The sequence below is a fragment of the Aphelocoma coerulescens genome, chromosome 5, assembly GCF_041296385.1.
Source record: "Aphelocoma coerulescens isolate FSJ_1873_10779 chromosome 5, UR_Acoe_1.0, whole genome shotgun sequence".
NCBI classification, from domain to species: Eukaryota; Metazoa; Chordata; class Aves; order Passeriformes; family Corvidae; genus Aphelocoma; species Aphelocoma coerulescens.
In genome coordinates, this window is record NC_091019.1 from 29,965,871 (window position 1) to 29,992,279 (window position 26,409).

The following is a 26,409-nucleotide window of genomic DNA, read 5'->3' on the forward strand; positions in this document are numbered from 1 at the left end:
AGTAGCCAAGTCCTTCCTTCCGTTTCCTTCCCCAGCAATAGCAGATTTCTCAGAAAGAAGCAGGGATACTTTGTCTCTCTCATCTCCCTGTCTTAAATACCCAGTGGATAGAAAGCACTGTATCTGCACTGAGGCATGAAGACCTGAGACGTAGCATACTTCCTTTCACTACTTGCCTTTATTAATGTATATTAGGAGGAGGGGAGGGTGTAGCTGAAGAAGTAGCTGTAGAGAAGAAGGCTGGGCTGAAGAAGGCTGATGCAGTCTTAGTTTCTGGCAAGAGAGTAAAGTCTGCACCCGGGACCAAAGAATGGAGATATCCTTTGCAACAGTGCTTTATTCTCAGGCCAAATAACTGTAACTGATTTTAATTTGCACAGGTGGGTTTAAGGGGACTATGGCTTCTCCCCTGCTCTCTTGCAGTTGACCCATGACATTCACAAGTAACAGTCATACAGTCTGGAGCAATTGCCCTCTTCAAATCTAGGTAGCAGCTGGATCCAGTTCTGAATCCCCATCATTGCACTTCAGACCGAAAAGGTCCTGCCAGCTGGAGTATGGGCAGTCTTTCTTGTGTGAGCTGTTTCCACATGTTCGTAACAGCTAGACAGGAATTTCTACATTGTTTTTTTCTTGGTCTCCCTTTTTTTGAGTACTGGAGACTCTTCCACAGTGAATCCATGTCTCTCTAATAAAACTACACCTTAAAAGTAGAATTGTTTGCTGAACAGTTGTGTATTGATCAGTTCAGCTGTAATCTTGCTTGGTTTGGCAGAAGAGAAGGTGAATAAGCAAACAAAACAGTACTAGCAATCACCTGGAGCTGTGGGCAAACTCCCCTGGTTTAAGTCTTTATCAGAATTGGAGTCAAGCCTGTCAAATTGACTTCCAGGCAGTTTTCTTCAGCCAGTCCCCAGGTGTGTGTGTCTGCTTTTGATCTCTTGTCTAATTAATTAAAATTATTTAGCTTTGACAACCAGCAGAGGACTTAGCATTTGGTAGAATCTTAAATAATGAGTTAGCTGTGGAGCTTCAGACCTGCAGCAAACCTGTTGCCCAGCAGAAAAGGGAGAAAAATAGGACAAAACCTCAAAATAGCTGGACAGAAAAGCTTCTTACTAAACCTGAGGGAGACTGTGTCAAGTCTGCTGAAAGTGCTGCTGCATGCGCTGAAGGCTGCAGCACTGGGGTGCTGTCAGACAGCTGGAGGGAACGTGTTGGGAGCTGAGCCCCTGAGTCTGAGAGCTCAGATGCTGGATGGGGAGTTGGTTAATGCCATCTTTGCCAGCTGTGGAGTGGCTCTTGTGATGGACAGCGGGAGTCTTGTGGAATGCTTGGCTTCAGACCTTGTGTGACTTTTACGTTGTGTCACTCCTGGTATTGAAAGACTAGTCAGGGCAGTGCTGATGTTTGGTGTTGCCAGGTCCCTTTGAGACAAGCTGCTGCTGTGCTGTACACAGAGTGCTGTTCTCCTCTTCACAGAACTTCTGGGGACTTGTCCAGAGTGCCATATGCTAATCCAGCCTTCAGGTTACAAGGGGGTGGGTTGCTGTTCTGTAGCCAGTCGCTACAGCTTGGGACAAATAGAGGTGTAATGTGATGCTTTATCCTACAGTTACTATTTGAGGATCTGGCATCAGCAATAAGTCTCATATGGCATCCTCCTTCAAGGCTCCAGGTACCAATGTATCTGTTTATTCCCTGTCTTTCAAGAGAAGCCATGTGATATGAGCCCTTTCTCCCAAAAATTTCTTTGCGTACCCCAGTCTATCTGGGATCAGCCTGTGCTCGTCCATGCTTTTGTAATTCCTCCTTTCTGTCAGGCACCTGGAAGGAGCTGGACTTTGCAGCTGAGCTCAGTGTAGGAGAGTGTTGCTGCATCCCCGTCTGGCTACAGAACACCCTGTCCCAGAAGGAGCACAATCTGTGCCTCCTTTTGCAGCTTTTTCAGTGCCAGGACCTGTGACAGGCAGTACCCACTCTCTACACTCAAGGATGAATCAAAGTTGAAGTCTGGTAGCCCTTGGTAAAATTTTGCTGCTGTTCATAAAAACAAAACAACGCAAGCCAGAAATCCCCAGTCAACCCCAACCAAACCCCTAAAAGCCACAGCAGGAAGCCTTTACTTGTTTTACCAGATGGTTTTTGATAGATTGAATTGAGAATTTTTCAAGGGAATGGTCCCACTGAAATGAAACATTTTGGGAATTGTTTCACAAATTTGTTCACAGAAGATCTGTAGAGAAAGGGAATATATGAGAGGAGGCAGATGTCTTCCCCCACAAAGAGCAGCCTGAGGATCTCCTAGGATCTGGGAATCTGCTTTGAGGTGAGCAGAAAACTGAGTTCAGTTCAGAGGTGAGCTGGTAATTCTATTCTTCTTTCCTATTCCCACCTTCAAACTTGCAGAGTTGGGGGCAGGAAAATCACAGAATCACAGACTTTGGGTTGGAAGGGGACCTTTAGAGGCCATCTAGTCCAACCCACTCTGCAGTGAACAGGGGCATCTTCAACTGTTTGCTCATCTATCACTGCTCTGAGTAACCTGTTCCAGTGCTTCACCACATAACTTTTTTTGTAAAAACTTCCTAATTTAAATCTATTCTCTTTTAGCTTAAAGCCATTCCCCCCATTTCCTACTACAACAGGCCCTACTAAAAAGTTTGTCCCCATCTTTCTTGTAAGTTGATATTAAGTATTGAAAAGCCACAGTAAGGTCTCCTGGAGCCTTTTCTTCTCCAGGCTCAGCTCTCAGCCTGTCCTCACATGAGAGGCGTTCAGGTCCTCTAGTCATTTTTGTGGTCCTTCTCTGGACCTGCTCTAACAGGTCCATGTCTTTCCTGTCCTGAGGATTCCAGACCTGGATGCAGTACATCAGGTGGGGTCTCACCAGAAGTGTGTTGTTTGGTATTCTTTATGTTGCTCTATATTTGGAATAATACTGAGAGTTTGTCCAAAGGACAGGAAGACTTTCCTGAAAAAAGGCAGCAATGGGGAAGAGCCAGTGTATTGTAGGGCATAGGGAATAGATTTTTTTTCTTTATATTTTTAGTCTGTGACAGGAGTGGATGGTAGAGAAAATCACTTTATTTCTCTCAGCTTTCACCTTTTTCTAAAAATAAAAGTAACAGTTTTCTATTTTCTCCCTTATAGAGCTATAGATAATAGGAGTTGGGTATTAAGTAGATGACTGTATTTTAAAAAAAAGGAACAATGTGAAAGATGCTGTGTTGTACACCAATCCTTACCTGTGCTAGTTTGAACACTCTTCTCCCAAGACTGCACACTACCCATCACTCGAGATGTTAAAGCCCACAAAGACACGTTGTGCTGCCTTTCAGAGCCTCTGCAGTGTGATGCTCCTGCTCAGAGTCCCACAGCTGGTTCCATGGATGGGACATGAGCTCAGCTGACGTTGTGGTATGTGTACACACAGAAAGTTAAGGACATGATTATGGCAAAAAACACCAGATGCTACTGGCTCCACTCCTTCTGTGTCCTCGTTTTCACCTATTCCAAGTGCTGAGCAAGCCTGGTTCTTAGAGAGAGAGGAGAGCAAAATGGGGCAGTGGTGGAAAGAATGTTTGTAGAAGAAAATAGGATGGAGTTTGTGTAAGCATCTCTTCAGTGGTATAAATTCTTTGATTACTAATTACCTTTGGGCTCTGACTCTTCAGTACTACAGGATTACACACAATTGTGTTAACTATAAGCAACTTCTGAGCTTAATTTATGGTGAAGTTGGTGATGGTTTTAGTGTAAGAATGAATTGCAGGATCCTTACTATGGGTCAAAGAAGGCTCCTTGCTTGCACTGTCTGTAGGCAGTGTGCATGTGCTCTTTCCACCAGTGATGGAAATCTTGGAGAGGGGTTTCATTCAGTATATGATGCTGCAGTGGTGTGAGTGAGCTGTAAATGAAGTTTGGTACTGTGGGTAGGGCAAGTAGTTAGGTAGCTTCTGTCCCACACTGTCTCACACAACTGGTGTGGCAGGTCCAGGCACTGCCTGTGCAGTGTTTCTTGGGGGGCTAAGAGTATTAGCTGAGTCCTCAAGAACGTTAATGTTAGTGTGGATTCTTGCTGTTGCCAAAAATATTAGTGATGAAGAAAGTGAGAAGAGGGAAATGGGAATGCTTTTGTCTTTGCAAGACTGCAATGAAAACTCTTGTCACAGCAAAAGCACTTAACTGCCCTTGAAATTTCCCTGTGCTGGATTCCTGAGGCTGTGAGCAGGGAAAGGTAGGGGTTTTTGGAGGAGCCCTGCAAGTTTGTTGCTGTTTGGGTTGCCTGACAAACCATATTAAGGAAGACTACGTAGTACATTCTTCTTACTGCTGCCATCCTAGTTCCAGGGCAAATATTCCAGTTCCCTCAAAAGGAAAGTGCCATTGTGCCTGTCACAACTGCTACAGCAGTTGCTGTTTTAATTATTATATTGGTCATATCTGACTTTAACCTGCCTTAAGAGAAACCCTGACTATCCTCAATCCTTGAGTATGTCAGCTGTATTTTTAAATTGGGCAGCAAGCTAGTAATAATCCCATGTAGATGGCTGGTTTGTTACTTTGTGCTTTGATCTCATTAACCAGCATGTGAACTAAAGGGAAGTCTCTATTTAAAAAAAAAGAAAAGTGGGGGAGGAGGAGGTCAGGGAAGCAGTCCTGTAGTGAGGGTCATAAACTTGCAGTTTATGTGCAAAGAAATGGAGGCAAGAGAATAAGCAAGACTGCTTTATTTAATAACAGATCTAAACCCTCAGGTAGAGCTCTGCAAGTGGGAAGCTTTCACAGGTTTGGAAAGGTATTGCATGCTAGTGAAATAGGGAAGATAAGTGTTGCAAAGCTCTCTGTGCCTCAGCTATTTTGGAACACATAGGCCTTTTCCCAGCTTGAAGCTCTGCAACCTGCTGGGGTTTGCCCATTAGCTGAGAAAGGAGGGGGACAGCAGAGAGCACAAGTACCCAAATGCCTGTGTACCGGCAGGTAGCAGCCTGCTCTCTGCTCTACCTGCTCTGGGTCTCTCCAGTTACACCTCCTAGCAACCAGCGCCTTGGTGCAGCAACACCACTGGCCTGGGAGCCAAGTACTGAGCTTGCATAAGAGCGAGGGGGGGGAGTGGGGGCTGAATAGCAAAGTCTGGGATGAAAATGAGATATCAGCCGCCTCAGCTGAGCTCCACCCTTTCTAAGAATCTCAAAACAGGCACTGTGTCTCCTGGCAACCTTGACACAAATCATAGAGTTTAACTTAAAAGAAGTACATACAGTCCAAAGGACATATCCCATCTCCAGGTGTGAACAACAGGGAGTCACTCCTTTTCTTCTTTCTGGAAGATCTGGCACTGTGGATGGTCTTGGGCCTCACTCAGTTTCAGAAGGCAATGAGTTAAAGGTGAAAGAGCGTCGTGTTAGGATAGCTAAGAAGTGCCAAGAAATGGTGTATTTTGTTTATTGTAAGCATGCCCTGACTATTGCTAAGGAACCAGATGTAGGACTTGGCTGCCTTCAAGCTGCACTGGAAGATGTGCCCTGCAATGCATGCACACATTGGCCTGTTGTGCACCTGAACCTGGTTCTTTCTGGCAGCCAAGGACAGGCAGAGGTGATACTGGCCAATTTCTTGCCTTTGGAGTCAGTTGTTACGCTTTTGCAATGCTGACCTAATACATTTTAGGAAGTACTCTTAGTCTTGGACTCTAACCTGAGAACATTTCTCTGTGACAAGGAGATGTAGATATACAACCAAAACTAAGTCTTATGGTGATTGCTTCTCCTTTCAGGAAAGCTGTCTTTTCAGATCTCCTGACAACTGATGCTCATTAACTACTCTGAAGAAAAATTTCAATGCATTTAAAATGCTGGTATTATGCTGAGATAGAGGTAAAGCAGAAGCAAATGTTCATCTTTCATTAAAGGCAGAGCTGTCACAAGGCTTCTAAAAAGACAACGTGGGCAGAATTAAACTTTGCCAATCTGGCAGTGTCTGAGCTGTTCCTTCTGTGAGAAGTGGCAAGGCTGGGACAGAGAGCTGGCATGAGCTCTGGATGTTTGGGCCTGGGAGCTGCAGCAGGCTTCCTGTGCATTGTGGTGTGGACAGTTGTGGGGAGAAGCAGGCCCCCCCTGCCCCTTCTTTCAGCATCTGCCAGCCTGACCTTGTAGGGTGCTGAGTAGGCAAGGCTGGGAGGAGGCTTTAGTGCCTTTTTGTGGACCTGGCAGCCTGCTGCCCAAAGCAACTGTGAGCTTTGCCCATGCCTAGAGGAGCAGAAAACAACTGGCTTTTTGAGAAAGTGATTTTTTAACTTCATGCTTTCCAAGAAGCATGTTTTCCTCTGTGTGTGTTTGGTGTAGAGCTTTTTTGTTTGTTGTGGTGGGTTTTTGTTTTTGTTTGGGTTTTTTTTTGTTTTGCTTTTTTTTTTTTGGTTGTTGTTGTTTCTGACAGTCTTGCAGAGATATGGCCTGGATTATGCTTATTGAAGCATTCAAGGGGAAAAGCTGCTCCAGTTTCTTCGCTGCAGTGGGGGCTTTTGCTGCCTGCTCTGGAATGCAGGAGATCAATAATGGGTCAATGGGTCCTGGAGGGGTCTGCCCAGTACCTTACCCCACGTGTGACCATCCAGGGAGGTGGTGGTGGGGAGGGGGCTAGCAGACAGGGTTAAATTTCATTACTTTTTTGTTTTGCTCCTTTGAATGATGCCATTTTAATATTGATACACTTTTTGCTCATGGTACAACAGTTAAAGCCCTGAGGCATCAGCAGTGAGCTGTCATGTTGGTCTGCCCCAGATGATTAGTTTGATCTATGGATCTTTCTCCCTGCTTTTGAATTGCTCAGGCACAATGAGGGAATACTCTGGCTGTGCATGCTGCTGGAAACAGAGGTGTTGGCCAATTACTTGAAAGCAGGATATATTTTTCCTTTGGGACTTGATTTTAAAGGAAGACACATATTCAGCTTTTGAGAGTTCATGGCATGGTGTCAGCTGCTCTTGCAGGGAAGTTGGTGCAAACCTGAAGTGTAGAGACAGATTTCCCTCTGTAATCCCAGCTGGGTCTGCAAATCTCTACAAGGAGCTGCTTGCTCCCAGGAGGGTACCTTCAGAGAGAACTCCCATCTTCTCTTGTTATACCATTGGGCTGGAGAGCTGAATTTGCTCAGCACTTGATGACAGATTTGATTATCCTGCAGGAATTTTATTGTAAACTTTGCTTCTCTTTATCTTTTTCTTGCCTTTCCCTCCAAACTGCTCTTTGTCTGGTTTTTTGATTTTTAAAAGATTTTTTTTCTTCAACTTGTCTTTCATTGCTTTCTCTTCCCTTGTATCTTGTCTTTTCTCTGAGGTGCTTCCCTTGGGCTTTGTTATACTCACTGTTGTTCATGGGCAAAGAGAAAGCACCCCTTATTTATGGGCTGTGTACATGCATAAACAAAGAAAGGCAGGATTTATTGTTGGTATAACTGAATTTGTAACACTCTAATTCAAGAATCATTTTACTTTACCACTAATTATGACAGGAAAAGAAGGAATAATAATGCATCAGGGTAATTCTATATAGAAATATCTCAATAATTGTGATAATGCAACTAAAACTGTAATACATTTCTTTGCTTCTGTTTGGTTTTCCTGGTGTTATGCTCACCTTTATGCCACTCCTCTGGATCTTTAAGTCAGTTGTTGAGGGTAAATCTTCAGCTTTGTAGCCCTTCTCTGGGAAGGGCTTTGATGTGGGCTTTGTTGGATTCTTCCTTACTCCAGGGTCCATCTGGGTAATTTTTTATATGTTAGCTAATATACTTGCACATCTTGCACTTATAGAGCTCCACATTGCTTCTGGAATTTGCTATATATGGTGTTGTTAACACCCATTGGATATTTTTCTTTATTTTATTTGCTACCCCTAAAACTTGTTTTTTTCAGCTCCAGGCCTGTATTTTTTTTAACAGACAGTAAGTGAATTGCTCGCAGCCGTTTGGTCTCCAATGCCAAGCCACGTACCTCCTCTCTTATCATCCCATTCCTGCACTCCTCTGCACTGTGTCCTGCTTTTCCACTTCTCAAGGCCTCTGCTCTCATACCATGCCTGCATTTTTCTCCACTATGCACTCCTTAGTTGTAAATATCTCAGTCTACATAAAATAGCTGTTGGTCAATGTTGTTTATATAAAGCTGTGGTTGTATTCCACAAAAGATAAACAGAAGTAAAACAAATCATCTATAGACACCTGGTCAGTTAGAGAAATTACTGTCACAGCTCAACCAAGTAAAACAGAGCTACAAGCAGGTCAAGAAAAGTTCAGAGCACACAAACCCAGGAAGTCCAAGGCCTTTGAGACTCAGTAAAATGCTTGTGGCCTGTTGCTGAAAATGGCAAATCTGGGGCTGTCAGCCAGATACTGATTGAAGAGGGACTGGATCTTGAGAGCAAGTGGAGGGGTGGAGCACAACTGGGGAGCAAGAGATCCCCAAAGCAGGTGTCTTGGCTGGTCTGTCAGGACAGATAGTTGTTCTTTTCTCCTTGTTGTTGTGCCTAGGACAGCTGTAACTTTGGGAGACCTCAGCATATGGAAACAGGTCCTTTCCCAAGAATTAACATAGTATGCTGTGATTCTGTAGTGTTCATCCTGGAAAAATTTGCATTCTCTGCCTTGCATGCAAAGCTCTTCAGGTTTCCAGCTATGTTCTGGCTGTTTGTTTCATCTCTTGCTCACGCTTTGAACCAGCCAGGTTCTGCTCGAGGCTCCATTTCCTAGTGCTTCTCAGTCTTTCTTGTCTGTCTGATCAGCACATTTTCTAGTCATGAACTATCTCAATGATCCATTTATTCCTCCAGTCTTCCTATCATCAGTTGCCCGTTGCTCTAACCCCTGAGGCTGCTGCTCATCTGCAGTATTCCGTAGGTGTTTGCTTAGAGTGCTGAAATAAAAAGCAGCTCTGCAACTCCTAGCCCAGCTGATTTGGTACTTCCTGTAGGTGTATTGCTGGCATTGCTTCCCTGCCCCTAGGGAAGTGAGTGGCTTTGGAGAGAGGGAGGGAGAAATGTGCACCCTCTATGTGCATGTGTACATTATAGTCAGCTGTGAGCCATGTGTATGCATGTGTCTATGTATATACCTGCATATATATGTGTGTGTGTCTGCACAGGCATTTGTCATCGGTGCCCTGTGTCTTTTGAAACTTGTCAGATGTGCAGACTGACAGACATTTCAGTCTGTATAAGTCCAGCTGCTGCTTTGCATGGCTTCATTTTTCTACCTACCTTTGCTGCAGGCTGGAGGACAGGTGGAATATTCTGCAATGCAGGTCTATCCCTGGTTCTGCTAGGACAGAGTTTCTCATTCATGAGGGTTTTTTTTTTTGCCTCTCCTGGCTTTGACATGTTGAAGGGAATGGGGTTGTTTTGAAGGTGAAGTTCCTGCTGAATCACTGGTGACTAGGTAGCCGTGAGCCATAACAATTAACTGGAAACATTTTTATCTTCTTTGCAACTGTAATGGTTCCTAGTTGGTAAGCTGGTTTAAATTTCATGGTTTTCCTCTGAGCCCTTTTTTCCCCTCTGCTTTCCCTACATGCACTTCTTGCCCAAGTCTTTCACAATCTCTGTCTGGCTTAGCTCTCTGCCTCCCAGAAAAGGTGCCTCCTTATTGTTCAGCTCTGTAAAAAGCCATCACTCTCCTGAGGGCACTACTGCCATGTCGCTGGCTCCAGTCTGGCTGCTCTGGGGTTGTGTACAATTTACCTGGTGGGAGACAGGACCCAGGCTGTTTTTCCTCTCTGCATCCATTTCATGTGAAGTGTTTTCCTGAGTCATCACCCTGCCTTATATTTGCCCAGGGTCAGAAGGGTTGCCAGTTTTAAAAATCCTCCTCTTCTTCTGCTCTGCCTCCTTAAAAATAGACCTTGAAATAGCATGAAAACCTTCAGTGGTTAAGAATTTTCCACATGCAATAGTTCCAGGGGGGTGAGGATATATTGCAGTGAGATCAGCTGGACCTGCTAGAAATCACTGTAGCCAGTCCATGTGGATAGGCAGCACCTTCACTGTAGGAGGAGGCAGGAATGAAAACTTCTGCAGTTTCTCATCTGTGGTCCTGGTAAAGCTGAAACTTCAGTGGTGCCTCGTGTATGCAAGAAGAGAGGCCTGGGTTGGTCAATGTTACAGTCACAATCCCTGCTCCTTTTGGGATCTTTTTATCCATTCTTTTTTTAAAAAGTGTTTTTAAAGTGTTTTGGGTGCCGTTTCAGATCTGTGCATCTGTTCTCTGCCATCTGCAGCTTGAGGCCAGAGACACAGGTGGCTGTTTTAAAGATATAGTCTGGCAGGTGTAAAGGGGCTGCTGAGAGCAGCCAGTGGAAGCTGTTGGCTGTGCATGGCAGGAGTTTGTGTTGGCCCTCCCTGTGCGGAGCAGGAGCTGAGGAGAAGCTTTCTGGGCACTCAGCCCTGTCCCCTCATCTGCAGCAGGACCTGTTCAGGTAGACAGGCACAAAACACACTAGCAGCAGCAGAACACAAGGATGGCAGCATCCTTGCCAGATGACAGGGAGAGCAAGCTGCCTGTTTTTGTGGATGTCATTAGGTCACATAGGTATTGGTGGAGATTTTGCAGGGCCCTCAGCTTTGAGGCTCAGTTAGTGTGATGGACAAGGTGAATTCAGTAGCTGAAATGGTGGTGAGAACAGAGGCTGCCCTTTTCTGTTTGGGGATTATCCCTACAAATCTTTGTCAGTTCAGCACTGCCACAATTTCCTCTTGCTGCTCTCCCTCTTCTGGGTGTGGGTGCCCACTGTTTTAAGGTATCTCTGAAAGTCAGACTTCTGGAGGCTGAGAGAAGAGTCTGGACAAGTATTTTAAAATATGCCCTGTTCTTCCCTAGGGCTGGGCTATTGGAGGCCAAGAAATCGGACTTCAGTTTGTCACAGTTCTTCCTGTGGTTTTTGGAGCAGAGCCTCTTGTGTGATGTGTTTGAGCTCCCACTCCTGCAGATTTGGGGTGCCATGCAGCCTTTTAAATAGAGCAAGCATATACCTGGTTGACAGTCAGAAATTTCTACACTGTTAGTTTAGTGACACTAAATATATCACTGACTTTCTTTTTCACAGTGGGTTCCTTGTTCAGTATTCTTGGCTTTTCATTAGCCTGCACTGGTTTCCGAAGTGTGAATTTAGCTGCACCTCTCAGGCTCCCACCTTTTTAGTTCTCTCTATCACGGATTGGTACAGGGGGCCCTGGAGGCTTTTCTGCTCAGGCAGTGACACCCAGCTCTTAACCTCTCAACAGATAGGTCTTTCTTCTCAGCATGCATGTAATTAATAGAGTTTGCATGAAAATACCTATTCAGTTATATAGTCAGTGTGCACATCCTCTCATCACTGTTAACCCTCTCCCAGTACTGGCTGTGAATTAAAGAATCTTTTTGGCAGGAAGAATTGCCACATAGAAAATTAACACCAGCTTCTGTAGACACTGCTTTGCTCTGATCAAGCTTCCCTAGGCAACCAATGCAGTGTAAAAAAGATTCTGTTCTTATCAAAGTCTTTTTTTTTCCCATGCATTTAGTGCATAGGAAGCTATTGCACTCTCATTTGAATAGCTTTGGGTGGGGGGAAGAGAGCAAAGTATGAGCTAGAAATTGAGAAATGGACCGATTTTGAAGGGATGGGACTGCTTGCTCTTTTCATTTATTCTTACAGTGACATGAAAGGAGTATATTGTGGGGGGGGGGAAGAAAGCTAATGTTTGTTTTGATGTCTTAATGGAGTTTTCTTTCCTCTGTACAGCATCCTCTTTATAGCAGAGGCTCCATGCATTTGGGAGAGGAGGACTTGACACACGAACTTTGCCTACAGTCATGTGTCCCATGAGATAAGGCAATGCTGAGTTGGTTGGTAGCTTGGAAAGGAATGCTACTGCAGCCTTTTAATGTTCCCAAATCCCTTGGAAGGGGGATTTGCAGAGGAAGAAGAGGGGAAAACACTTCTGCAGAAATTTGGGTTTTGTCAGCTTGTTCAAGAAGGGTGAGGAAGGAGATGGCTGGGGTAAGGCAGCTGATAATTGAGGGATGTTCTGGGAAACAGTAGGACAATGAGAAGAGTAAAATGCCCAGAACCTTTGATTTTGGTAAGTGCAGAAGTGATGCCAGTAGGAGAAAAGTCAGAAGTAAAGGTGGGGGGAGCTGCATGGAGTGACCCATTGCTGCTGACTTAGTGAGTCAGATACTTTGTGTAAATGTGATACTGACGTCTGATTCCTCTCCATTCCTGCTACTATATTTAGCCTAGGAAAATTGCTTATTTTTTATATTTTGTGGATCTTTTTGGTTTTGCTGGAGTCAATGGAAACTACTGTGACATTCCCTGCCTACCTTCTCCTTTCCTCTCCCTCTCCTCCCTCCCTCCCCATTTTTCATCTGCATATATGATGCACAGTTGTGAACATGCGAGATAGTGCCTTCATGGAGGTTTGGAAAGCTCTGCAAGGAACCTTTTTTGTTGGCTACCTGATGGACAGTGCTCATGTTGTCTGTAAAAACCTTTGATACTGCTGTGAGAGCTAATTCTGTCCTTCCCTTGTGTTACCCGAACGTCCCACAAGAAAGAGGCATACTGGGAAAGATTCCCCAGCCAAGCTGTTTATGAAAGCTGCTTTCATCAGGAAGGTGTACGTAAAGGTTGTGAGGTGGCACCATAGACCTAGAAATAATACCTTTGAATATGTGTGCCATTGTCAACAGCCTCTGCAGGAACCAGCATGCAAACAACCAGGACACTTGATCTCAGCTGGCTGATACATGGTTTATACAGCAGTAATCCATACAGCAGCAAATAGTTTCTATAAATGTCTTGGAAATCAGAATATATTTGTGGATTAAAAAGGTGCTGTGATCATCAAGCCCTGCCTGCAGCTGTAGAGGAGGTAGGGTTTGTGCTGAAACAGGAGTGCTAAGCATGCTGATATTCTCAACAGCTAATGTGTGCCGGGCTCTGTAGGTCTCATGTGAGGTGTTTCTGGAGCTAGCTTTAGTTTGCATGTTGGTACTAGCATTCAAAAATATCTCTTCAGACAAAGGTGTCTTGAGAACTTGAATTTGTTTTGAAAGCTTCAGTTTGGGAAAGGGGTGGAGTGTGTGGAACAGGCGATGTGACCATTGTGGAACTTTGGGTTTGAAGTACTTTGCTTTGTCTACATGCACAGCTGGAAGCTGTGGACAAAAAGATCAGTGCTCTCTTACCATGCATCTTTTCCTATCCCTCTGGCTGTAAAATACTGAATGCAGTCTTACAAAGGAGCAGACAAAGGTGGAGGATGGTTGGATGGGCGTATGCTCTTTGATGCAATTAATTTTCCATGGTAGTTGTTTTTATTATTTTAACTACTGTAAGATTAAAGCAAGCATAAATGGAAAGGAGTAGATACTTTGACTCTCCTGAGGGCTTGATAACCTTACTGGATTAGGAGGCAGTGTGGAGTAGGTGGGTCAGCAACCTGATCATCCAGTGTCTCCATTCCATTCATTTTGCTAGACTGGTTTCCTTTGCTAAAATGGAGCATGCCCAGAGTATTAATGGGCTCTGAACGAACTTGTTTAGGAAGGTGCTGCAGGTTCTGCTGGACTGAGCTGAGCTGTGAGTGTCTGAGCAGGCAATGGAGGCCACCCTGTGTCACTGAATCAGGTAAAAGAACCTGAGATCGTGGACCTTTAACCTAACACTGCTAAGTTACCACTAAACCATGTCCCTGAATGCCACATCTACATGTCTTTTAAATACCTCTGAAGATGGCAATTGAACTATGTCCTTGGGCAGCCTGGTTCAGTGCTTGACAAGCTTTTCTATGAAAAAATATTTCCTAATATGCAATCTAAACCTCCCTAATGCAACTTGAGGCCGTTTTCTGAACACTCTGAAGAGATTAAAGAACTAGAAATAGTTTCTGCCTGTTGTGGAAGTGTACTCTCTAGGATGGAATGGACTAGAAACCTTCCCAAGCATTTTGAGAGGGAGCTGGTTTTCAAACTTGGATGCTCCTGACTCCCAGAAGAGTATCTGTGCCCCACTGTATGATTGATGGTTTGTGGTTTGCCATGTTGCTGAATAGAGTGTCCTTGGAGCTGGCTGAAGTCTTCATTGCCCTTGTGTCTGCCCTCCTGCAGACAGGAGAGGAATGGTGGAAAATCAGTATGGGACAGCATTGCAGTAGGGTAGCTTTTGTTGGGTAGCAGTTAATTTAAGAAAGCAAGTTCAGAAGACTAGTTAATCCTGGATAAATAGCTTTGTTGGCAAGAAGATCATAACTAATTAGTAAGTTATGTTAATTATTAACTGACAAATCAAAATGTCTTCTTTTGCTGAGCTTATGAGTTAAAATTACTATTTCATGGTATGAATCAATGGTTGTGCACCAGTAAGGAGATACTGTGATTTATCCCCCTACCCCTTCAGACAGTGTTTGTTAATTATGGGTCAGACTTAGGGAATCAAGCATAGAGTTGTCTTAAGATAAAGTTAAAATACCCACATTTGTGATGGCTGCTCTGGTACTGGAGGCTGTGTGGCTCTTGGAGTGGTTTGTTGATTTGCCTCAGTGTGTGAGCTGGGTGGTAGCTCTTACCTTGCCTGTAGGCTCTGGACTTGGCCAAGGTCTGGGGAGGGGGGAAAAAGCCTGCTGGCAGACAGCCTGTTCTGGGGTGCTACTGAGCTAAAATTCAGGATTGTAAGTTGCCAGTAAGTTGATAATAGCAAAGCCCTGGGCCTTTGTGGCTCACTACACTATTCTAGGAAGCTGTTTGTTTGCTTGCCTGGTTTGAAGACCATGGTTTCTATTTTATATCTTTCCTCTGTTTTTTAAACTTTGTCCACTTCTCTGAAGTCTGGTTTCTCTGCTGAGCTCCTCACAATAAAATAGAAACTTAATTTTAAGAGCTGCATAGGAAAGTCTTTGCCAAGATTTCATGTCTTCCCTTTATTCTTTCTGGTGTGTGGAAGCTTATTTTAAGCACAATTCATCCTTGTAACTCTGCAGGATTTTGGTCCATTAACCCTATCCAACTCCACATAATGGGGTTTTGCTTTGCTTTTCTGATTAGCTGGAAGCTCGGGATTAGACACATTTTCACATCTGCTAACTTCCTATTTCATATCTTGTGATTTGCAAGGCTTAACCTTCCCTGACTTGTTAATGGATCACAAACCACCTGCTTCTTTGCACTAATCCCTCAGAAATATGTAGCATATCTTTGACTTGAAACTCTCCAGTTTGGTTCGCCAGGGTAAAAAGTGCAAAAGGATCAATCCTGTTCTGAATAAACTGCTTACCTACACTTTCTCTGCTCTTCCCCAAGGTTGCATCCCAAACCATGGCCATCTGCCTTTTAACTATCAAGAAAGTTTGTTGCCTTTATTGCCTTGGCCTTCAGGGTAAGGCATGAGTGGATAGGGGTGGGTGAAATGGCATGGTTGGAGAGCAGTAGAGTAGTCTAAAGGAGGGGAGGGCATATCCTGTGCATCCTTGGTGCTTTGATGCTGGCTTTGAGCTAGTAATGTTAATGGAGTGTGACAGCTTCAGCCAAGGACTCTCAGCTCATGGTATTGGTGTGTCTCTCCTCTTTCCTGCTCTCTTTTCCATTTCAAAATTTACACTGCTTCTGGCAGTGTAGCCTGGCCAGACCAAGGGAAAGGTCAGCTGCCAGGGCTAGGTGAGGAGATGCCAGAGATGTTGCAGGGCTCTGTCAACCCTTAGCTATGCCTGTAACCCTCCCAGCCCTGCCTGCTGCTGGGGTTGTGGAGTGGGGCCTGGAAGGATGCGGCTCTTGTTCTAGGCAGTGTGGTGCCAAGGTGTGCTTCGTCCTGTGCATGAGTGTGTGCTACCTATCTTGAAATGTTGGTGAGGTCTGTAGGTGAAGCGGAATTCTGTGATGCCTCAGCTTTTTGCCCTTCTGCTTGGCTGTTTCAGGCATACTCCTCTACTCCAGGCCACCTCCTCCACTTCTGCATGTCCTGCATGTTTCTTCTCCCTGTTATTGATGTCTGTAGCCTGGCACATGCTGTAAGCAAGCTCCAGCAGGATGGTGTGGGTGAAATCCCCAGTGCAGCAAAGGCTGCTGGCAGTGGAGCAGGGGCATCCTGCAGTGCTCCCCCGACAGGAGGAGCTGGGACTCTCCAAACTCCAGCAGTGTGTTCTCCTAGAGGGACAGGCAAAACCCACAGTTTCTATTTCAGAGGTGAAGTGAAATATAGGTCATCAGAGCAATTGTTACTCTATCTTTTATTCCCATAACAGCATTTTCTGTTACTGGTTGTTACTGTGCTCTGCTACAAGACAAAGCTGTTACATGAAGATTTAAAAATGGTGTATAGGGTGTTTGTGGAGAGTAGGGAAGGCTGCAGTACCTGTCACTGCTGTAGGTCTAGTTGTGGTGGGCTGAGGCACAGAGACAATATGCCATGGGCAAGAGTAGTGGGAGACGGGGCCTCTTCTCCTTCCTTCCCACCCCAGTCAGCAATAGAGGTGTTTTGCTCCCAGTGGAGGTGATTATATTGCTTACCAGGAGCTTAGTATTGCTTGCTTTTGCAGTTCATCTTACTGAGAGATATCTGCAAGGCCCCTGAGCAAGTTGTTTATGCAGATAGACTTCTTGGGTCAATCGTTTTTTGGCATCATACGTCTCACTTCTCAACTGGCCAGTCACTTATTGTGCTATACTCAGTGGTTTCTGTCCTGTCTGTTGTTAAAGTCAGGCACAGAAATTTAGTGCCTTTACTTCCCCTTTGTCCCCCCCCAAAATCTTTTCCAAAATATTCCCTCTTTCCTTCTTCCTTACCTTCTTGTTCTTACAGCAAACAGGCTGGTTTGGTGTCCAGGTACACAGGGTCACTTTTATGGCCAGAGACATAAACCATTAGAATTGTTGCACAAGCTTTCATGGTCAACCTTTCTCTCCAGCTTGAACAGTCAGACTCAGGGCTCCTGGAGGCTGGAAAGGTAATTATTTACGGTACTAGCAAATGGTACTCCTCAACATGGAGAGACTTATGATTTCCCTCTGGACTGTTCTTTTGCTTTGTTTTTTCTAGTTAACCTCAGCTCAGCCTGTGATTAGGGGATAAAACAGCTTTTGGGGCTACTTTTGCTGCTTTTTTTTTTTTCTTTTCCAGCAAGGATAGCTCTTTGGTTATCTTTATGCATGTGGTGATGTCATCCCTTTTTGTTCTTCTGTTTCCTCCATCTAGGTGTGTTGTTGTGCTGTTCAATCCTAGAAAAAATAAGCAACACCATATTCTAAACAGCTCCAGGTGAGTAAAGCTTTAAGCTGGACTTGCTGTCTGTGAGAGGTGAATTCAAGACTTTTATGGTTTGACTGAAGTGCAGGAGCTGCTGTTGCTTCAGGCTAATTCCCCTTGGTAAGGAGTTGCCTTGGGGACAGGCTGCCTGCTGCTTTGACTCCAGCTCCATCTCATATGAGGTGCTATTGCTGATAAAGTACCACCTCATAAGCATTGTGATCCCAAAAGGAATGGTCACGATGTGAAGGAGATCTTACTACAGCTCCATGGTATCTGACTTTTTTTTTTCTCCACCTAAAAAGATGACATCATTATTGAAGCCAGCAGTGGGACATGGTCCTGCACCTGGAATAAAGGTGCAGTGATGAACCTCAACTTTTGGAGCTTTTCTGCTGCTATAAGCTGCTGCTTGACACTTGGGCAGCACAGAATCCCCATGGCAAAGCAAAACCATTATGTCAGGCTATTATGGGTGACTGTAGTGTCTTTTCAGTTCATCCCAACCTACTCCCCAGTCATGATGTATTGAAATTAAGTCACATGTTGGAAATGTTTCTCAGTGTTATTTTCTCTGTTTTAGGAAAACAATTACAGCACTTGCTTTTTCTCCAGATGGAAAATATTTGGTTACAGGAGAGGTAAGTATGAGAGGAGAGAGGGTGCACCTTGTCCATTGCATTTTGAAGCAGGGCAGAGGGGCTTAGAAGAAATGAGCTGCTTTCACACAGAGGAATGAGTTTCAGAGTTGCCTCACTGTTCAGTGGACCTGCTGGCTTATGGGTGGCTCTGGGTGCTCCTGCTGGGAGCTTTTCAACATGTCAGCTTGGGGCATGGGTCTTCTGGGGTGGCACCTGTAGGCTGAAGGTAGAGTGAAAATAAGTGAAAAGACACACAGCATGGTTCTACTCTAGCATCAATGAAGAGTACTCAGATGGTCCTGAATCTCAGCCTGAGCTTAGCATTGTCCCTTTAGGATTTCAGGAAGTAACTGAAGCCAGTAACAGTGTTGTGGAAAAAATGAAAAGTGCATGTGGAGTGGAGTTTTAGGAATAGTCACAGAAGATGCTGGTGCCTGTGGTTTGGCATTGTTTGTTTGGCTAGGGGCAACAGTTGCTTCCTCTTTCCCAACATGCCCAAGGGGGAGAATGAGGATGAGTGCAGTGTGTGTCTGTTCTGCATTAGAAGTTCAAGACATGGGCTGGTCATGAGGCTGGAATTGCTGGATGTTAAAAATCCACAGAAATGCTGACCTCCATATGGTTGGGCTCGGTTTGCTCCTGTGTGTGATTAATGGCAGTTTACCACTAGTCCCTGTGCCTCTTAGAGATGGGGAGGGAGCATGTGTGACATAGGTCTCCTCCTGAGCCTCAGCCACAGGGAGGAGAAGTGCTGTGCTGGAGCTGTCGAGGTGGAGCCTGTTTGCTCCAGCGGTCCCTAGTGTGGTCACTGTGATGGCAGCTGTCATGTCACTGGGTGGCTCCAAAGCTGAGCCTGGATCCTGTATGGATCAGACCAAGGGTAGAAACAAGAGTGAGTTTTTTTAGATGGAGGCTACCACAACACAGAAAAAGCATAAATTTTCCATCATTAGATGTTGTCATTACTTTTTTAGTGAAAACATGAGGTTTTATAGCTGTAATATGTTTTAATGCCTCCTTACTCTCTAGAAATCTTAATACAATAAACCCCCTTTATATTAAAATTCTAATATATATTTTAATAATAATAATATAAAATTCTAATAGATAAATTTTCTCCATGGTATTCAGTTCTAATGATTCTGGTGCCTTCTTTTATTTTCCTTTTTTAAAAAAAATTCTGGTTCTTGATTCTTTTCATGTGGGGTACTTTTCTTGCTAACAAACTTTCCTGTTTGAGAATTCATTGGGCTACATGGCAAATTCAAAATATTAAAAAAAAAAAAAAAGTTGTTCCAGTTATACTCTAACTTTGTGGGGGTTTTGTTGTTATTCTTGTTGTTGTGGGGTTTTTTTTGGGTTTTGTGTTGGTTTTTTTTTTTGTTTGTTTTTCCCTTGTTGCAAAGCATGTCTCCTCTTACCCTGTTGTAAAACCATTTCTTTTTTTCAGTATCCTCCCACGTGTCTGGCATTTGAATTATTGCTTAGTGTAGCAGTGTCCCCTGCTGGTGTCAGCAGTCGTGTCGTAGTTCAACCTCTGTCTCATAGGGAAATGCTTTCTGAGTTCACTTTGTCAATCTCCCTTTTAGCTGCCTTATGCTAATTCTGCCTAATAACACCTTAGTTTTCTGCATGGCTGGCTTTTCAGGGAGGAGAACATGGAGGTTAGTCCTTGGCTGCCATACATATTAAATGGCTTTTACATATTTCAAATTCATAAGAAAACTCTTTTTTTTTCTTTTTAATTATTATTTTTTATTTCTCCCCATGGAGTTGTAGAGTCCTTGTCCATGGGGGTCACACAGAGTTCCCTTTTGGTGAGCATTTCTTAAAAGATGAAATGCAAGTTCAGTTTGTTAAGGTCTTGGGGTATATGCTAAGGTACTGGGAAATATTTATATGTATGTATGTATTTAAATATAGCAGTTGTTTAGAAGAGCAGGTGATTCAGCTCATTGTAACATCTTGCTAGCCACCTTGAGACCTGAGCTCTGCGTTGCAGGAGGGAGAACTGTACCAGCTGCAGTTAAATCTCACCATGGCACTTTTCCAGGCCACAAGCAGTTGCTTAGCAGAGCTTTTGAACAAGGCAATTAAAACATGCACAATTTGAAGCTTTTAAAGCTTTGGCTTTTACTTGTGATGAGGCTTGCCTCGCCCACACAATCAAATGACTAACTTAAAACTAATCAAAAAGGTACGGTTCTGCCATGTTGCCATGGATATGTTATCTTACAAGCTACTGTTTTGACAGACTTCAATGTGAAATTGTGAGCAGTTACTGGAGTAAGATTTGCCCATCAAGCACATTTCTTGGCCAGCGTTTCAGCTCATCTTGTGCGCCTTGTTTTAATTTGGCTTAATAACAAACAATTAAACAAAAGAAAAGATTTGTCTGGCAGAAAGTGCTGAATTGGCATTTCTGTTTCTCTGGAGAACAAACATAAAACCAGAGGCTCTGTTCCTGCCGTGTCTTTTTCTCTGACATTACCCTGCCACTACTCTTTTGGGCAGAATGCATCCATGTGTTACCTTGTGACAGAAACGATGCTGCTACTCCCTCAGAGGCTTCCCTCAGATTGTGTGAGAGTTCCCACAACAGCCATGTCATGTTTTTGTATGGCAGGACCTGGCTTGATATCCCAGGTCCATGTTGTGTTAGGAGCAGAGGATGTGAGGGCTTTTGGTTCACTGAGTCTAGGGATAACAATCTATTACAATCCTTTTCACAAGCAGGCTGTAAGTTCCCATTACAAAGACCAGGAATGTGCATCAAAAGTATTGTTCTAGTCCCTGGCTAGAACAGGGACTAGTATTTTGTGAGTAGCATAAGAAAAGGATTAAAGCAGGGGAGGTGGTATTAGTTTGCACACCTGTTGAAATGCATATACTCCTTTGTTCTTAGTCTAAATCTGGGCTTTAAAGAATCAGGAACCTCTAAACCTATTGTGAGTGCATCATCTAGACATCTTTTTCCAAGCTTCTGCCCATTTACATGCTCAAATCTGTCAGAACTGACCTCAGGGTTAAATTTCCTGTTCTGTGTCTGTTCTTGTCCCTTCCAGAGCGGGCACATGCCAGCAGTTCGGGTATGGGATGTGGCTGAGCGAACCCAGGTGGCTGAGCTCCAGGAACACAAGTACGGTGTGGCCTGTGTGGCCTTCTCCCCCAGCTCCAAGTACATTGTTTCAGTGGGGTACCAGCATGACATGATTGTCAACGTGTGGTCATGGAAGGTAAGTTTTCTAGGAGGTTGGGTGGACCACAAGGTGTTGCTAAATTAAAAAGAGCTTCCAGTCTGACTGTAAACTATTTCAATTCTATCTTGCTTTCTGCTTTTCTTAATTCTGTAGTTTTTGTTTAGTTTTTGACATTCATAGGCACAGACAAATTTGGACATGAGAGAAAGCTATGGTCCTTTAGGGAAGGTCTAAGTAATTTCCATGAAGGGATATTCTTTATGGTTGGAGATGTGTGACAGTTTGCTGTCCAGCAAGAAAAGCCTGGACTTTGAAACCTTGCCAAACTATTGTGCTTTTTTAGAGGCTTATTAAAAACTAATTTATGAGGTTAAGGAAGGAAACTCTCATTGGCCAGAGATTTCTTTTGCAGTGTAGTGGATGCTCTTGGCTTGTTTTGATTTTTTTTTTTATGTTGAAGTTTGTGGTACTCTGATCCTATCCTTGATGGGTGAGAAAGGGAACATAGGGAATTCATAATGGGTGAAAGCTGATGAAAGTCACTCTGCCTGTCACTGGATTGAGGCAACACTTGGTAGAAACAAAGCCTGTGTCTTTCCTCTAGTAAACATTTAAGCATTTGTTGTTTGTAGATAAGAAAATAAACATTTATTTTTAGTAGGCTGGGGGTCCTCTGTAGTAATAGATGCTCTGCTACCTCTTCAAGTGCTGTAACCCTCTCTAAAAGAGATAAGATTTAAGAAAACAAATCAATACATCTGTTAAATCTCACAGGATCATAGAATCATAGAATGGTTTGGGTAAGAAGGGACCCTAAAGATTACTTAGTTCCAATCCCCCTGCCATGGGCAGGGATACCTTCCACTAGACCAGGTGAAAACCTCATCAAAGCTCTGTCCAGTCTGGTCTTGAACATTTCCAGGGATGGAGCATCCACAACTTCTCTGGGCAGGCTGCTCCAATGCCTCACCACCCTCACAGTAAAGAATTTCTTCCCAATAGCTAATCTACATCTACCCTCTTTCAGTTTAAAATCATTACCCCTTGCCCTATCACTACACTTCCTGATGAAGAGTCCCTCCCCATGTTTTCTGTAGGCCTCCTTTAGGTACTGGAGGCCCACTATAAGGCCTCCCCAGAGCCTTCTCTTCTCTCTTGTATTATACATTTAGTATGTTACTCTCTTCATCTCATTTCCTGTGCTGTAATTTGAGATCTCACTGTTAGTTGTCTTCTGTATGAGCTGAAGTTTGACGTTGCTATTTTTTTTCATATGGCTGAACTGTGTGTAGTGAGAGAACATAAGTGTTATGTCTGTGTTGAAAATTGAGTGCTCAGCCTTTGGATCCTTTCTAGTTATACAAATGAAAGTAGTGACTTGGACAGGGTCACAATGCATGGCATATGTGGAACAGTACAAGTAGTTTTGCTTTCCCTTGCTTATGCAGATTTTTCTGTTCACTGTATAATTGTGGACATGAGAACTTGTGAGGTAAGGACTGTCTGACTCTTCTGTGCTGAGGAACACACATTTTAAGCTTATGTTCCAGATTGTGATGGGAGGTCCAGCTGGCCTTTATTTTGTGGGCTGTACACCAAAACTAGAGATACTTTACCTGACCAAAGTCAATAAAGACTGAGACTAAAGCTCTCCTGAAACATTTTCCTGCATTTTTAACCACAACCCATCTATCCTATATGCTGCTCCTTGGATTTCCCTGTTTTTCCTGAGTGGTAGACCTAGTCATTTGACTGTGATGGAAGAGAAAATCCATGTTGTCTGTAGGATTCCCTTGCTTCCTTAAAGAAAGACCATAGCAATGATCCCGATGCTGAGGTCTGCAAGGGTCCGAAGCTTTTCTCTGTGTGGTGTTTTGAAAGAAGTTATAATTGCTGTCCCACTTGCTTTTCCTTTGTTCTGGGTTGGGGCATCCTCCATGGTGATGGTGCAGCAGGCTAGACTCCTGTGGTGCTGGTTTCTTCAGTTGTCAGCACACAGTCCAGTGGGGCCCTTTGAGTGGCGGGGTTTGTGTGCTGAGGGAATTGTGTCTGGAAGACTGGGAGCAACTGAATCCCTGAAGGGAAGGGTAAAGGAAACACAGAAAGAATGAAAAGGATTGCATTGTTGTCAGCCATGTGCTGCATGCTTGCAAACCCACAACAGACAGAGCAGAAAACTTTTTTATTCTCACTTCTATCTGGGCAAGGCAGTGGGAGGAAAACTGAGCAGTGACACTGTGAACAGGGAGTTCCTCCTCCTATCTGGCCATTCTGCTTGGGCAGTGTCCATCCTCTTTTCTGTCCCTGTGTCTTCTTCCTCCTTTCCCAAACTCTTTGACATTTTGAGGTGCACATTTGAGGTATAACACATTTTGCTTTTTCTCTTCCAGTACAAGCATGGTCTTTATGTATTTTGGGTCTTTTGATAAAGTATAATGTATTTAAAGAGAAGGGAGAGTTTATGGAAGAACCAGTACTGTTTTCTCCATGAAAAATACCTATTCCTGATCTTGAGTGCCATGCCCTCATTGCTGCCTGGGGGCTGGGAGAGTTCTTGCTTGTGGTGGCCTACATCTGCATTTGCTGATGGGAAATGGGTTTGCTCTGGGCTTCTGGTGGTTGTGAAACCAACATGTTTGTCATGGCTCAGACACCAAGTTCCTGCAGGCACTGGTGCCTGCTGATTTGTTCTTGGTCATAGTCAATGTGGAAGAGGAATTGAATATAAATGTGAATTGTACTGTCTGCCAAATCAATGTTCCCAGCTAATGCTGGGGAGGTTGTATATGGAGGTGAATGGGGAATAGTTTGAGCCTCATCTTTTCCCTGCTGCAGTGCTTGTACTGGATATGTGCCTGTAATTGAAATTAGTTCCTTTGCTTCTGAGTGAAGAAATTAAGTAATCTAAACAATTATATTTCCAGAAAAACATTGTAGTGGCAGCCAACAAAGTCTCAAGTAAAGTGACAGCAGTGTCATTCTCTGAGGATTGCAGTTACTTTGTCACTGCTGGAAATCGACATATCAAGTTCTGGTACCTGGATGACAGCAAAACCTCCAAGGTGAGAGAAAGTGCATCAAGGCTGAACTGTAAACAGCCATTTCCATCTTAGAGCAAGGTGGATTTTGCTTCAGTGAGCTGTGGGAAGTGGGAACTTTTTGATTTTGCTGGGATGCAAGGATAGCCTTCCACCCCTGGCTCTCAAGTCTCAGTCTCCCAATGGGCTGATAACACCAAAAGCTTGTCTTATCCTGCACTGAGGTAGGGGTGTGGCTCCTGGAGTTGCATAGAAGCATGCTTGTTCTTTAGTAGTCACATATACTGAAGGACAAATAAACTAGAAAAGAGCTGCAGTCATTTAACTCCTTGGAGCACAGAGGTAGGGAGAGCTATTTGATATTGGTATGAGCATCTCAGAAGGTTGTGAGTGTAATTTTGCAGCATCAACCAAAGTGTTTCAACTTTTAGCTGTTCTGCTATTCTCTGGGGGGCAGAATCCACCTATCATGATTTTTCTGTGTGCTCATGAACAGTTGCAAACATGAACAGCAAGTAAAACCTCTCCTTGTAGGCTGTTGACAGTTCTTTCTTTGAATCACTTCAGCACTCGGGTTGATGTTCTAAAAAAATCACTGTCTGCCTGAAGTGCCTTGCTGAATTTCTAACAAAGTGTTTTCTGTTGGTAGGTCAATGCCACAGTCCCCTTGCTGGGTCGCTCGGGATTGCTTGGAGAACTGAGGAACAATTTCTTTGCGGACGTGGCTTGTGGAAGGGGCAAAAAAGCTGACAGCACTTTCTGTATCACATCCTCAGGCCTGCTCTGTGAATTCAATGAAAAAAGGCTGCTAGACAAGTGGGTGGAGCTGAGGGTGAGTTTTACATCCTCTTATTCTGCAGTATTTGTGCCTGCTGAAGCAGAGCAGGAGCAACAAATAATAAAGGCACTCAGAGGTACAAGCTGACCACCAGCAATGAAAGTAATTTTGCCTCTGCCACCCTGTGCTTTACTCTGGAAGGCCAGGCAAAAATAGTGTTACTTCTTGGCAAAGGGATTTTATTAATCATTGAGGCTCTTTCATTCTCATGTCTCAGCATTGCAGTGACTGCTCTACTGGCAAAGCAATGTCCTTATGGCAACTCCTGCCTGTATGGTCCCTCCTGCCTTGGCCTGGCCAAATAGGAGTTTTAGAAGGATTCTGATTTCTGTCCAGTCTGCAGTTTCTTACTTGACTTGTGCATCTCAAATGCAGGTTGCCAAGGTGCTAGTTGATTTGGCTACTCTAAACCACCAGGTTGGCCCATAGTTAAGAATATGATCATGCTTGTTTTCCTTTTGATTGAATGTAACATGCCCACCTGAAAGGATCCAGTGTATTAAAATCAAGGGAAAAAGTCTGTCCACGCTTTCACTCAAGTGAAATGCCTCTTCTTTTCTTTCCTTTCCTTTCCTCTCTAAAATCTGCCTTTCACTCTCGCTCAGAATACAGACAGCTTCACAGTAAGTTGAAAAAACTTTTTGCATTGAACTCATCCCCTTTTCACGATGCTCCATTTTGTACCATTTTCTGCCATTCGTACAGATCCCAAAGGGAGGGGAAGAAAATCCATTTTGTTCTGTTTCTTGTCTTCTCCTGACAGGTAATGTGTTGGTGTGCTAGTACAGGGTGAGGTGCTGCTTGCCTGCCAGTGGTGTTGAATGTCACGGAAATAAAAGCAATGTTCAGAGTAGGACTCAGCTGGAGCAAATATGTAGCTCTGCTGACCTCACATCATAGTGGGTGGCAGAGAAACTGGGCTTTTTTCTAACTACTTGGGATCTGCAGTGGACCTTGGCTGGAAAGTTCTACAGAAAGGAAAAATTGATTTTTAGGCCTTTCCTTACTCTCAGGGTTCGACTTCACTACAGCTTTTCTGACCATGACTCCTTTGTCTGTCAATTTGCTGTTCTCCCTGTCGTGTGTCTGGTGACCTTTAATGTGAGAGCACATTTCTCATTTGCCCTCTCATGTGCTGTGTCCTCCTTAGACCACTGTGGCAAACTGCATCTCTGTGAATCACGACTACATCTTCTGTGGCTGCGCTGACGGCACCGTGCGAATTTTTAACCCTCTGAACCTTCACTTTGTCACCACTCTGCCGAAGCCACACTTCCTGGGAACAGACATCGCAAGTGTGACTGAGGCCAGGTACTGTGGAGAAGGGTGGAAGGGAGCAAGGGAGGCTTGTGGGGGTTAGAACTGTTCCCCAGACCTTTGCTATCTGGAGCATGCTCTTTTTATGGATTAAAATTGGCAG

At 44.1% G+C, this 26,409-nt stretch overlaps 1 protein-coding gene across 4 annotated transcripts in view; it reads left to right on the forward strand.

The window, feature by feature from the left end:
* The window catches only part of MAPKBP1 (mitogen-activated protein kinase binding protein 1), a 102,854-nt gene that overhangs the window by 36,051 nt on the left and 40,394 nt on the right, over window positions 1–26,409 (forward strand). For all 4 annotated transcript variants that reach the window (XM_069017399.1, XM_069017400.1, XM_069017402.1 and 1 more), the window contains exons 4-9: window positions 17,222–17,284; window positions 17,856–17,913; window positions 20,979–21,149; window positions 24,038–24,175; window positions 24,801–24,983; window positions 26,140–26,300. In XM_069017399.1, the coding sequence (XP_068873500.1) occupies window positions 17,222–17,284; window positions 17,856–17,913; window positions 20,979–21,149; window positions 24,038–24,175; window positions 24,801–24,983; window positions 26,140–26,300 (774 nt within the window). The remainder of the gene's footprint in view (window positions 1–17,221; window positions 17,285–17,855; window positions 17,914–20,978; window positions 21,150–24,037; window positions 24,176–24,800; window positions 24,984–26,139; window positions 26,301–26,409) is intronic.